General features: G+C 34.9%; 2 protein-coding genes across 3 annotated transcripts in view; one reads left to right on the forward strand and one right to left on the reverse strand.

Annotated features, from left to right (window-relative positions):
* Window positions 1-9,564, reverse strand: LOC105320769 (L-proline trans-4-hydroxylase). Of its 2 annotated transcripts, none has more exons than XM_066074520.1 (9): window positions 9,440-9,564; window positions 5,454-5,568; window positions 4,999-5,080; window positions 3,734-3,844; window positions 2,956-3,047; window positions 2,516-2,606; window positions 2,158-2,287; window positions 1,132-1,289; window positions 1-880 (listed from the first exon to the last, which is right to left on the reverse strand). In XM_066074520.1, the coding sequence occupies exons 1-9, from the start codon at window positions 9,447-9,449 to the stop codon at window positions 749-751; spliced, it is 921 nt and encodes a 306-aa protein (XP_065930592.1). In that variant the 5' UTR covers window positions 9,450-9,564; the 3' UTR covers window positions 1-748. The 2 variants fall into 2 exon arrangements, with proteins under 2 accessions (XP_065930592.1, XP_034302888.2); XM_034446997.2 differs by having other exon boundaries at window positions 5,454-5,541; window positions 9,440-9,561.
* The window catches only part of LOC105320771 (heparanase), a 19,947-nt gene continuing 16,787 nt past the window's right edge, over window positions 9,542-12,701 (forward strand). The window contains exons 1-5 of the mRNA XM_034446996.2: window positions 9,542-9,754; window positions 10,858-11,009; window positions 11,201-11,374; window positions 11,696-11,873; window positions 11,980-12,030. Of these exons, the coding sequence (XP_034302887.2) occupies window positions 9,570-9,754; window positions 10,858-11,009; window positions 11,201-11,374; window positions 11,696-11,873; window positions 11,980-12,030 (740 nt within the window). The 5' untranslated portion in view covers window positions 9,542-9,569. The remainder of the gene's footprint in view (window positions 9,755-10,857; window positions 11,010-11,200; window positions 11,375-11,695; window positions 11,874-11,979; window positions 12,031-12,701) is intronic.

A 12,701-nucleotide genomic window follows, 5' to 3' on the forward strand; every position in this document is an offset into this window, starting at 1 on the left:
TAATATATCATAGATTTTATTATTAATAAATAGACATGTTTTTGACAGGTTGTAAACATATATTTAAAAATCACAGAAACCCAATTTAAGTAAATACAATTTTTAATTTACAAGCAACCAGATACTGTAGATATTATGAGTAAACATATATTGCCATGATTCTTACCATATTCTTCACAAGAAACAAAGATAGTCACAGAAATATATCACTGTAACAAATGTTAAAAGATATCAAAAACATGAAGTAATAGAAATAATATTGCACTCACTTTAATTATTTACCTCTTGATATAATTATTTTCAAAATAGGATATCATAGGTAAAAAAAAACCTTTACGTTTTGTAAATAATTACCATAGTACACTTTTAAAAATACACAATAAAATCCCAAGTCTAAACCATTTGTACAATTACCCTCAATGTAGGTTTTAAAATACTTTATATTTCTAAATGTAAACAAATTCAATTAATAAAACACTTATCAATTAAACAAGCTTGCAATTTATGCGCAACAAACATAATGAAAGAGTGGAATGAATAAATATCAGATTTATTTATGACAGGAAATCATTTAAAATAATGAAAATAATTGCTGAAAAAATTCTGATTCTGTAAGTCTATAAAACCTAGTATAATAGTCAGACCCCATATACACTGTAGCTGATAGTTCAGCGGTGTGTGCGACCCTCTGGTACTTTGTTCTCCTGCTCCGTACCGTTACCAGTGAGAGACCCCCCCTGTCCCGGCCCTAGGCCTTGGTAGCCTGCTCACTCCGGTTGGATGTGTCTGCCTTCACCGTCTTGTCCGCTGTGGGATCCAAGAACTCTTTCCCGGAGAAATCTGTCAGGTTGGTGCAGTCAAGGATGGCCGAGTTTGGTACCTAGTCAATCAATGACATCATTCAGTTCTATAATTACCTCTCTTTGGATAAAGATTTCTTCACAATACATTTGTACAATAAAAACTTTACAGTATAAAATTACCAGGTAATTTTTATAAATTACAAGTGAGGCATTCTTAATCAGTTAAAAAACAAACAATGTAACTTTACAAGAAAAATTTCTTAGATTACAAATATTTGAAGAATAAATTACTGGTACACGTGCCTAGGATACAATGATGGTTGTTTACCTTTTCCAGAGGTGTGTAGCGTGGGAATGGAGGAGCCAGACTTTCAAGGGGGTTGTTGCTTTTTCTGTTGTAAGCCATGATCAGGGCCCACCTCCTGTTGGAACTGTTATTAGCATCACTAGCATGCAGGACATTGCTGTGAAAAAACAGTGCATCTCCTAAAACATAAAACAGACAACAATTAATGGGGTATTTACCATGAAACATATGTTGCCGTTCTAAATGTTATAGCGTTTTGTGTACAAGTCTACCTTATAACAGGTTACTTCTCGCATAAAATTTACCATGAATAACACATAACTGTTCTAAATATTTTACCAAATGAATGTAAATTCATATACCAGTTTGTTGGTAACTCTTCATTATTATGGGTAACTCTCCATTATTACAAGTTACTCTTTATTATTACAGCTAGGTTACTCTCCATTATAACAGGTTACTCTCAATTATTACAGGTAACTCTACATTATTACAGGTAACTTTACATTATTTCAGGTTACTCTCCATTATAACACATTACCCTCCATTATAACAGGTTATTCTCCATTATTACAGGTAACTCTCCATTATTACAGGTAACTTTCCATTATTACAGGTTACTCTCCATCATTACAGATAACTTTCCATTAATACAGGTTACTCTCCATTATTACAGGTAACTCTCCATTATTACAGATAAATTTCCATTATTACAGGTAACTTTCCATAATTTCAGGTTACTTTCCATTATTACAGGTAACTCTCCATTATTACATATAACTTTCCATTATTACAGGTAACTTTCCATTATTACAGGTTACTCTCCATTCTTACGGGTAACTCTCCACTATTACAAGTTAATCTCCATCATTACAGCTAGGTTACTCTCCATTATTAGGTTACTCTCTATTATAACATGTTACTCTCCATTATTATGAGTAACTCTACATTATTACAGGTTACTCATTTTTAGAGGTAACTCTCCATTATTACAGGTTACTCTCCCTTATTACAGGTAACTCTCCATTTTTACAGGTAACTACTCACCTGGCTCCATCTCCATGTAAGTCAGGGGGAACACCTTCTTGAGGTGCTCCACCCTTTCCAGGTCCGCCCCTGTCTGACCGGCCACAGACTTGTGTTCAATGCGGCAGACTTTGTGAGAACCAGGTAACACCTGTACAATGATAAGTACGTCCAGATAAAACCTATACTGTCCAGGTAAAAATCAATTAAAGTTCAGAATTTCATTGAGACGGAAGACTACTCCAAATATCCATATAATCTTTTTTTTTCTCACAATCTATTTGTATTTTGGGGATGGTATATATTTTTTAACAATTTCTCTATCAGAATTTTCTATTGATCATTTTGTCAACTGAATTCAGGCTGTTGGACTTCTGACCTGTAGGCATCCATTGGCTTTGTTACACCTGTCGATGGCTACAAACACACTCAAGGCGTCTGGGAACAACAAACCATTCTGATACCAGTAACTGAAAAGACAGCAAAGAAAAGATAACCTCTTTTTCTATGGCGGCATACATATTTAATGTAAAATCAACATATCTGCACAGAATTGTTTTCTAAGAGAGATAATGCTGTTTTATTTTCCAGCTTTGATCAGTTGTACAGTACAAATCATTTAATGTACAAGAGAATCTGACATCCTCCCACGAGGATTAAACGATCCAATTAATTTACCCATAACCCTGGTGCCACTCCTGACGGCCCCCAATCAGTTAATTTACCCATAACTCTGGTGCCACTCCTGGCGGCCCCCAATCAGTTAATTTACCCATAATCCTGGTGCCACTCCTGGCGGCCCCCAATCAGTTAATTTACCCATAATCCTGGTGCCACTCCTGGCGGCCCCCAATCAGTGGTTCCTTCATCATGAGCTTTGTGCTGTAGTGGTACACCTCTCCTCCCAGCAGCTGAAACAGGATCACAATTTCTATCAACAAGTATACACTTTCTATACTGATTCACAGTTCTATCAATAGGTATACACATTCTATACAATATATTAAGCATTCACAGTTTTATCAATAGGTATACACATTACATAAATAGTGCCTGTTTGGGAATTAGGTAAGGATTGAAATTGACACCCTGAGAAAACCATTGTCAATCAATGCTTAATGTCGGTTGACAGTGGTTTTTTTAGGTTGTCAATTTCAACTGTTACCTTCCAAAACAGGCACTATTTATTTTATTATTATACTGAATGTCTTAATTTTAAAGAAATCTCTACTGCTTTTATATATAAGAATGACATGAATTCTATGGTGAACTGTATGTGCACAATTTACGCGCCTGTAACAATTCGTTGTGTTACCCATTGCCAAGTGTGTTGCTAATGCTGAGGGTAATAGAACGGATTATAAACTGCATCTAAACCAATCAGATTTCTGTATTTAACATGAAAGTATAATAATCTATACCGATTCATAGTTTTATCAATAGGTATACACATTCAATGCAATATACTGTACTGGTTTGTACATTTGTAAAAGAACTAGGCAGATCAATCTCTCTTATATATCCCTCACTGAACAGTATCAAATTCTCTGAAACCAGAGACACTTCCCATGTGACCTCTCTCTCTGTTAGTGCCCACCTTTTCGGAAGTAGTGACCACTTTCTCACAGCGACACACCATCCCAGTTACATCTGTCCCCGGGGCCCGCCACAGCACCATCTTGGGCATTCTCCCTGTGGCGTCCGGAATCTGGAATAACAGAGAGCAGGTATCTTTAATGTCTGGTTAAAAGGAGGTTATAGAAAACATTATACAGTGTGCATGTATCAACACAAGTTTGCCCCAACTACCGGTACATGTAACAGACATGCACGTAGCATCTTTTTTCAAAGTTGAGGCTATTAAATTGGCTTGTACATGTTCAACATTTATTTTTCAGTTGTTAATATATGAAAATGGTACATTTCTTTTCAAAAAATGTCGCGGGTCAGGCCCTTCTATCTCTCCCTCCTCCTGTAGCAAGCTTCATAGAACAACGAAATTTTATATAAGGCCCTAAAGTTAGTATCTGGTTAGGCAAAAAGGATTTTAAAGCAGCAACCTTTCCATTTTTAAGTATGCAGTGTTTTTTTCCTAATACATGTAATCACAATTAAGAAAATTTTTATAAAAACTGCCTCAGTCTTAGGAGGTTATGTATTACTGACAAGAAATACATGCTAGTAATGGTACAATGCACTCAAAAATACACACATCACATACTGTAAAACAACTTGTATTCGTGTGCTAGAAATTTTTGCAAGGTTTGTGAGAGCCTCATCATTGCGATTATTTCTTGCAACAAACCAGTCCTTGTTGTATGATGTTTACAATGAGTCTGGATAAGGCTTGGTCGCAAACATTAGTTATTGCGAACCAGTTTAACTCAGGTAAATCGTGAAATAAAGTTGTCACAATTAAAAGTTGGTTGTCAGTAAACTTACAACAAATGATAATAGATGCATTCTGGTACAATCAGACTTGCTATCAATCTTAGCTAACTCTGAAAACACAGTCTTTTCTGAAGTGTAATATATTGTACAATCCATTGTGTTATTATTTTTTAGTGAATATGTAGAAGTGTATAAAAATTTAACAATTGAGAAGCCATTTACTTCCTGTTTAATTTTGTATAACCCACACATCATGCACATGGACATTAGTCATAAATACCCAGTATACGTACTGAGTTGACATTGGTAGCTAGCTTAGAAATATCTGTGCTTTGACTTCAGTAAATATGCACTTACTCCATATCCATGCACCTAATCCATGAATATGCACTTACTACATATCCATGCACTTACTCCATATTCATGCACTTACTCCATATCCATGCACCTACTCCATAAATACCCACTTACTCCATATCCATGCTTAGGCACCAAGTCAGTTTCCTCCAGAACACTCTTAATTTTCTTCAGTTCCTCTGGGTTAAACAAACCCCTGAAGCATAAACAAAAATATTATATCAATTGACAAATCATAACAATTAATCTCTTCAAGAAAAAATTAAGAAAGTCTGTATCACTGTCTTAAAATGAATAACAAGTTGATGCAACTTTATGAAAATCGGAATGTTTTCAAATGTTACCGTAAATATAGAATCAAATTTACAAAAAAATAAAAACAACTTTATTTTTAACAATCTTTGCATATGCATGCAGTACCTGGGTTTTTTTTTAAAACTTTTAATTACATCACCTATCATATTACATAATATCAAACAAGTGAAGGTGAGGAAAATCATGTGTTTAATTTAACACATTTACAATTGAGATAACAGTTAAAGCAGGTTTAGTAAGAAGATTAAAAGTACCTTAACATAATATATCCCTGTTCTTTGAAGGCCTTCAGAATTGTATCTGTGACCTCAAATGTAGCTTCATCATACGTAAAGTCTGCCTCTGTACACATAGACGTAAAGTCTGCCTCTGTACACATAGACAAACAGTTATTAACAACAGGGATAGAGTGATCTAAACATTAACTCACAATGCCTTAATACTGAATCGATTGAAAACAGTGTGTGTTACTAACCACTGATTATCAGGTGTAAAATGTTTCCTTAACTACATGTATATACATGTATCACAGTGCAAAATTGACTGTTCTATAATTATCTTTATTTCGGACTTTACTTTTCAAATACAACATTTATTTTGTCATATATTCTTAGAATTTAATATTTACAAAGTGAATTAGCCATTGACACTCGGCAGACTTTTTATTTAATTGTTATTACAAATCAGACATATGTTTCTCCCAAGAACTGCTAATCTCTTGAAACAACATTGCGTAATTATATGCCTTTCATGTCTTGGCCATCAAAGACTCATTGAGTTAATCTAATTACCTAATACCTGTGAATCTTTCACTCAATTCATTTGATGTCATTGTGACCGCATAGATTTACGGTGCTAGAGAATTCTTCTGGATCTGCATCGGTCGTGTGCAGTACAAACCGGGTGAGGGAATGTTGGCGTAAAAGTAACAAGTTATAAGGTTGAGGCGCGCCGTGGGCCGTAAGTTAAAAACGAAGGTTATGTATGCCGTATTCCCAAGGGTCCGCCAATATGCAATTCCAAAGAAGTAAAACCAAGTGATGAAGGATTCCGTATTTATTATCAATCGAATTTAAAAGATGAACAATAACAAACAAATAAGCGACACAGACGGAAGTGGCCGGTAATGCGTCAGGCCTCCGAACTGAAGATTGACAAATACAATTCAGTATATATAAGAATCTAAACAATGAGTAGAGGTGACAATTTGATGACATCAAATGAATTGAGTGAAAGATTCACAGGTATTAGGTAATTAGATTAACTCAATGAGTCTTTGATGGCCAAGACATGAAAGGCATATAATTACGCAATGTTGTTTCAAGAGATTAGCAGTTCTTGGGAGAAACATATGTCTGATTTGTAATAACAATTAAATAAAAAGTCTGCCGAGTGTCAATGGCTAATTCACTTTGTAAACATTAAATTCTAAGAATATATGACAAAATAAATGTTGTATTTGAAAAGTAAAGTCCGAAATAAAGATAATTATAGAACAGTCAATTTTGCACTGTGATAATATCCCCCCGCTCCGGTAAAACACGTCCTCATGTTTGAAAGGAACTGTCAGCGGTAGAAGTGTCCGTTCCCATAGTGTCCGTTGTAACCGTTGCTATGGTTGGGGTATAACTGGTTTCGCAAGTCACAGATTTCTTTGCGGTGTTGAGATATGACTTGTTCTAATTCAAAATTTGTTTGATGTAAATCTTCGAATTCTTCCATCTGATGTTGAATAGTTTGATCTTGGCGATAAATATCCTCACGAAGGTCATCTATGATGTACTGTTGCTCGGATAAAGAATATTCTAAATCGGAATTTCGAATGTTTAAGTCAGAGATGTTTTCTTCTTGGTCCTGAGAAATTTGTAGTTGGTGATGATTTTTCTGGATTAGCGCTTGAATTTCTTCGGATGCCATTTTGTTTATTTCTTTGGATGCGTCCAGTTTTGTCTGGAGCTGTCTTATTTCTTCTCGGGAATTTTCTTGAGTCGCGTGCATTTTGAGTCTGGTCGAATTTAACTCCTTTTTCATTTCACTAAACTGGGTAATCAATTCTAAAAAGTTGTCCTGTGAATCTTTAAGAGATTGTTTTGTTTGCGCAAGTTCGTGTTTAAGAACAGCCGAATAGTCAATCAAATTACGAAGGGCCGAATTTCTGACGTTGTAGAATGGAAGTTCCTTCAGATGTTGTTTTTGTTCGGAATACTCTTGGATCCTGTATTTACCACGTACCTGGTTCGATTTTGATTTCTCTGCTCTGTGAAATGTGCAGTTCCTGGCGAAGTGTCCAGGCATGCGACATCTGAAGCAAGTGTTGTTGAACCAGGGTCTATGTTGTTTGGAATTTTGGGGAAAGGTCCAAGACATCCAAGCTGGTCGAAATCGATAAGTGTCCATCGTCGTAGGGGAACTCGCTTGCTGTTTAGGTACGGGATCTAGCTACTGCAAGGTATATGCAGCAGCCCCGGGCGTTGTAATTACCCTTAGGATTCATCCACCAATTGTGACGCGTAGATTTACGGTGCTAGAGAATTCTTCTGGATCTGCATCGGTCGTGTGCAGTACAAACCGGGTGAGGGAATGTTGGCGTAAAAGTAACAAGTTATAAGGTTGAGGCGCGCCGTGGGCCGTAAGTTAAAAACGAAGGTAATGTATGCCGTATTCCCAAGGGTCCGCCAATATGCAATTCCAAAGAAGTAAAACCAAGTGATGAAGGATTCCGTATTTATTATCAATCGAATTTAAAAGATGAACAATAACAAACAAATAAGCGACACAGACGGAAGTGGCCGGTAATGCGTCAGGCCTCCGAACTGAAGATTGACAAATACAATTCAGTATATATAAGAATCTAAACAATGAGTAGAGGTGACAATTTGATGACATCAAATGAATTGAGTGAAAGATTCACAGGTATTAGGTAATTAGATTAACTCAATGAGTCTTTGATGGCCAAGACATGAAAGGCATATAATTACGCAATGTTGTTTCAAGAGATTAGCAGTTCTTGGGAGAAACATATGTCTGATTTGTAATAACAATTAAATAAAAAGTCTGCCGAGTGTCAATGGCTAATTCACTTTGTAAACATTAAATTCTAAGAATATATGACAAAATAAATGTTGTATTTGAAAAGTAAAGTCCGAAATAAAGATAATTATAGAACAGTCAATTTTGCACTGTGATACATGTAAACTACATGTACTATGAAAGACAGTGAATCAATTCTCTTTGAGGTCCCACCCCTGTTTTGTTTACTATATCCCTGTTTATTTTTATGCAGGTGTCTTGCAATGAGCTGATAAATTTTATCATTATATGTAAATTGACTTATGAATATATAATTACATGTATGATTTTATCATTAAAGATAAGTTCAAATGAAAGCATTGATAACAGCTCAGGAGTATGAGATATGTCTGAGATACATTCTTGTATATTCATTTCATGTGTATGCATATTTAAGTTTATTGGTGGAGTTGTGATTCATAAAGTCTACCATATTTGTTATTAAAATTGCAGTATGCTCATGGAAAAATTATTGAGATCAATATTTCAAAACAGAAAATGATCAAACACTATAACCCATACATGTATATACATAAAAGTTCAGCACTCTAAACAATGCAAGTCCATATAAGTTAAGAGATGCACACTGTACACCATGTGTTCAGATGAACCTAGTTCAATGACCCAAAGCATGTGATTTCTATAATGTGACACACTTTATAAGTTTACACAAGTTAAGTGCTGAACAATGTCTGAGTCTCAAGTTATTTGTATCAACTTAGTGTTTGGAACACTATAATCAATTAGGTTTTAAAATTTTTATGTTCATTGAAACATAAATCCAAGCAATCAAAAATTCTGTTTGTTTGTTTGTTTTTTTTTATTATTTTATCATGAGAGTCAGACACTGTCACTGACCATGTTGACAGAGTAAGAACTCCATACAATATACACCGACACACATGTACATGTGCCACTGCTAATAGCTTTAGCTATGTAGTGAAATATAAAACAAACAATACACAAAGGAACGTATAACAAAGTTGCTAATCTTAAAAGCATGAACAGATGCAGTGTTTGTACACAAGTCCCAAAATCTACCGTCACTTTCACTTTCACGATGTACAAAATTTCCCATATTCAAATTATTACAATCAAGTAAATAGTATTGTATTTGGGACAAGCACAAACTAGAAATTAGTGAAATGGCGAGTTAAAATAATGTTCATACCTGTAGCCATTGCTCCTCAACAAAGAATGATATCTTTATCGACCTATTTTTCCAGAGACGTACCTAACTGCGTCTTCGGAAGATCTCTAGGGTTTTCATAGAGACTTCCTTCTTTCACGTGACGGCAAACATGGAGGTACATGGTTTACTTTCGGTTTGCTTTCTGCATTTTATTCTGTGTAATTTTGCACATTCTTTATTGGTCAATGTGCATGTGGATGTGAGTAAACCATTAGGTAAAATAACAAAGAATTTTGTTGGAGTTACGATGAATAGTACGTACGTAAAAGAAAACTGGAAATATTTTAATCTCAAGTAAGTTTTTACACTGTTTACAACAGAAGGTGACTATAAATATCTTCCTTATGGTGATGTCTAGTGGTTATAATAGTGTATGTTAATGATTTTAAATGCACACTCATGTACGTAATAGAAATAATAAACTTGGACTTCAGGACGAAGACTTTTCTTATAATCAAGTTCACCAAGGTTTATGTGCAGAAAATAAATAACACAACATTTCAATTTTGTATGATCTTTTATGCAATGAATATATCAGCCTGGGTACTGTACTATCATAGTATTTCAAAAGCTAACAACAATTTTCCTGAACTTGTATTGTATGTACATTTCAATCATTACGTCGACCATGAGCATTTCTATTAATCTTTTTAAAAATAGAAATGAATGCAATATTTAAAAATTAATATACCGATACACAATGTATATTCTATGTATTTGTGTTGTCATATTATTAGTTAATGTTATTAAATATGATAAGTTTATTACAATATACTAAATGATCTAATAAAATATGTTTTACATGGACCGGGCCGTCAATACAATATACATCTATTATTTTAGGAGTTACATAAGACAAGTGACCCTCTAAACATCACAGTAAATTCAATTAGGAAGCTTTAACAGACATGTAACTAAGTGTAATAGTCATGATAGTGTGTATTAGTTATATCAGATAGACTCAGTACTGGCACGCTCCACGTGGTCATTCTTCCTCATCTATTTCATTGGCGCCCAACAAAATAACCCAAGTGCAGTGATTTAGAGAGTCTTGTGTGAGATTTCTAGGGGATGGAAATCTCAAAAGAAAAGGAGGAAGAGTGTAATAGTGTGTATTAGTTATTATACTTATATACATGTAATAGGCTTAGTACTGCCACGCTCCTACTAGCAGTGCTAGTGGGTTAACCCTTTAGCTCAGTTGGTAGAGCATTGGTTTTTAAACTGAAGGGTCCCGAGTTCGAGCCTATTTAGTTGTGGTTATTCCTCCTCTTCTATTACATAGACAAAGAATCTCCATGGTTTTTGCGGGATTTGATTTTTGTTATTTTCAGTAACAATTAGTGCTCTGACTTGTACCGAAATCTAAGTGGTGATGTGAACGTCATTTTATGCAGGTCAGTAAAGACACAAACATTAGCTGCTGGACTTTCACCCTCATACCTAAGGGTCGGGGGAACAGATGCCGATTTTGTTATATTCACTGGAAGGGAGGTTAACACAGATGAAAACATTAGGAAGTTTGATCCAATAAATTTCACAATGTCAGGTAATAAATGTAAAATATATGCAAAGTAAACAGTCACATTTCATTTCCTGTTTTATTCATACATACTACAGTTTCACATTTCCTTTATGAGATTTTACAAACAGTATCAAATCATGCAAAATTATTTGTATATATTTTTTTTCCTGTTATGTTAATATCAACCTTGTAATTGTGATCTTTTTCCATGTCAGAGACCTCCTGGGATAGCATTCACAGATTTACACAGAAGGTTGGATGGACACTGATTTTTGATCTGAATTCTCTGTACCGGACTGATGGTGTCTGGAATTCCTCAAACGCTGAGGTTTTAATCAAGTATTCAATCAAGAAAAACTACTCAATGGCAGGATGGGAGCTTGGGAATGGTACTGAGGTCACCGTTTCATATAAATGCTTACAATATTCTTTTTGAACATCTTGTATGATAATCATAGAAAATGATATGTGTAAGGGGATGGGTAAAATAATGACAGACCAGATTGGGGTTTGAACCCAGGTCCCCAGAATCTCTAGTAAGGTGCTCTACCCAATGGGCTATCTGGCGCTGGTACATGTATTCAAACCTGAGTCTGGGTTTGAATCCTGGTCTGGTCTGTCATTATTTTCTCCCTCCCATTATATATGAATGAACTACAGTAGATTGAAGATGAATGTCCGATCATTTGTTTTTGTTGTGTTTGTTAAAGAACCTGGTGAGTATTTGAGGAAGTTTGGAGTCCACTTGACTGTCCAGCAACTTGTAAAAGATTATCAGAAATTATCTAGCATTCTCTCCCAGGCCCCACCCAATATCAGAGGTCGCATTCTAATAGGTCCAAGTACCATACCGCTTGTCCAGTCTCGAGTTGTTCAGTTCTTCAATGAGTAAGCATTGTTCATTTACTATGTCCTTAGATTATGAATAAGATTCTTTTTAATTTTTTCTCTGTTATATTTCACAACTGAATAAGACACTAGTCTTCTTGTTTAGATTTTTACGTCTTGGTGGCAATGCTGTTGTGTCTTCTCCGAACTTCCATCAGTGAGTATTTCCCCGTTTTTTGTATTCTATCGATGTATTTAATTATAATTAATGTAATCTGCAGCCTTTAACGATGACACATTTTAAATTAACAACTGAAGCTTACATGTAAGAGGGTTGTCCCAGAATTACTTAGAGAGAACACAAAACATAAAATCTGCTCACTGCAATCTCAGTAGACAACTATGTTTTGTTTTATGACCTTTTTCTAACAATTTATAGACAACCTTAGTGAGTGTGATCAATTTTTTCCAATTTGATTCTTTAAGACTTGAATAGAATAAGAACTATATAAAAACAAATTCAAGATTTATAAATACATTTGTAGTATTTATAGAAATGGAGATTGAGATTGTGAAATTCCTGGTATAATTTTGATTTTCTTTGTTTTGAATTAATTTCTGTAAATGATTATATGGATGAAGCCGCAATATGATTTTGTTTGTAAACGTTTTTTGATCCAACTGCTATGCTCTGACTTTATATTTCTCTCAGTTACTATATCAATGAACTCACCCTAATTTCCGATCACAATACTCTGTTCTGATGTTTAAACTTCTTTCAGTTACTATATGGATGCAGCCACTGCTTCTTTCAGTTACTATATGGATGAAGCCACTGCTTCTTTCAGTTACTATATGGATGAAGCCACTGCTTCAGTACAGAACTTT

This window comes from Magallana gigas, chromosome 2 (genome assembly GCF_963853765.1).
Source record: "Magallana gigas chromosome 2, xbMagGiga1.1, whole genome shotgun sequence".
Taxonomy (NCBI): Eukaryota; Metazoa; Mollusca; class Bivalvia; order Ostreida; family Ostreidae; genus Magallana; species Magallana gigas.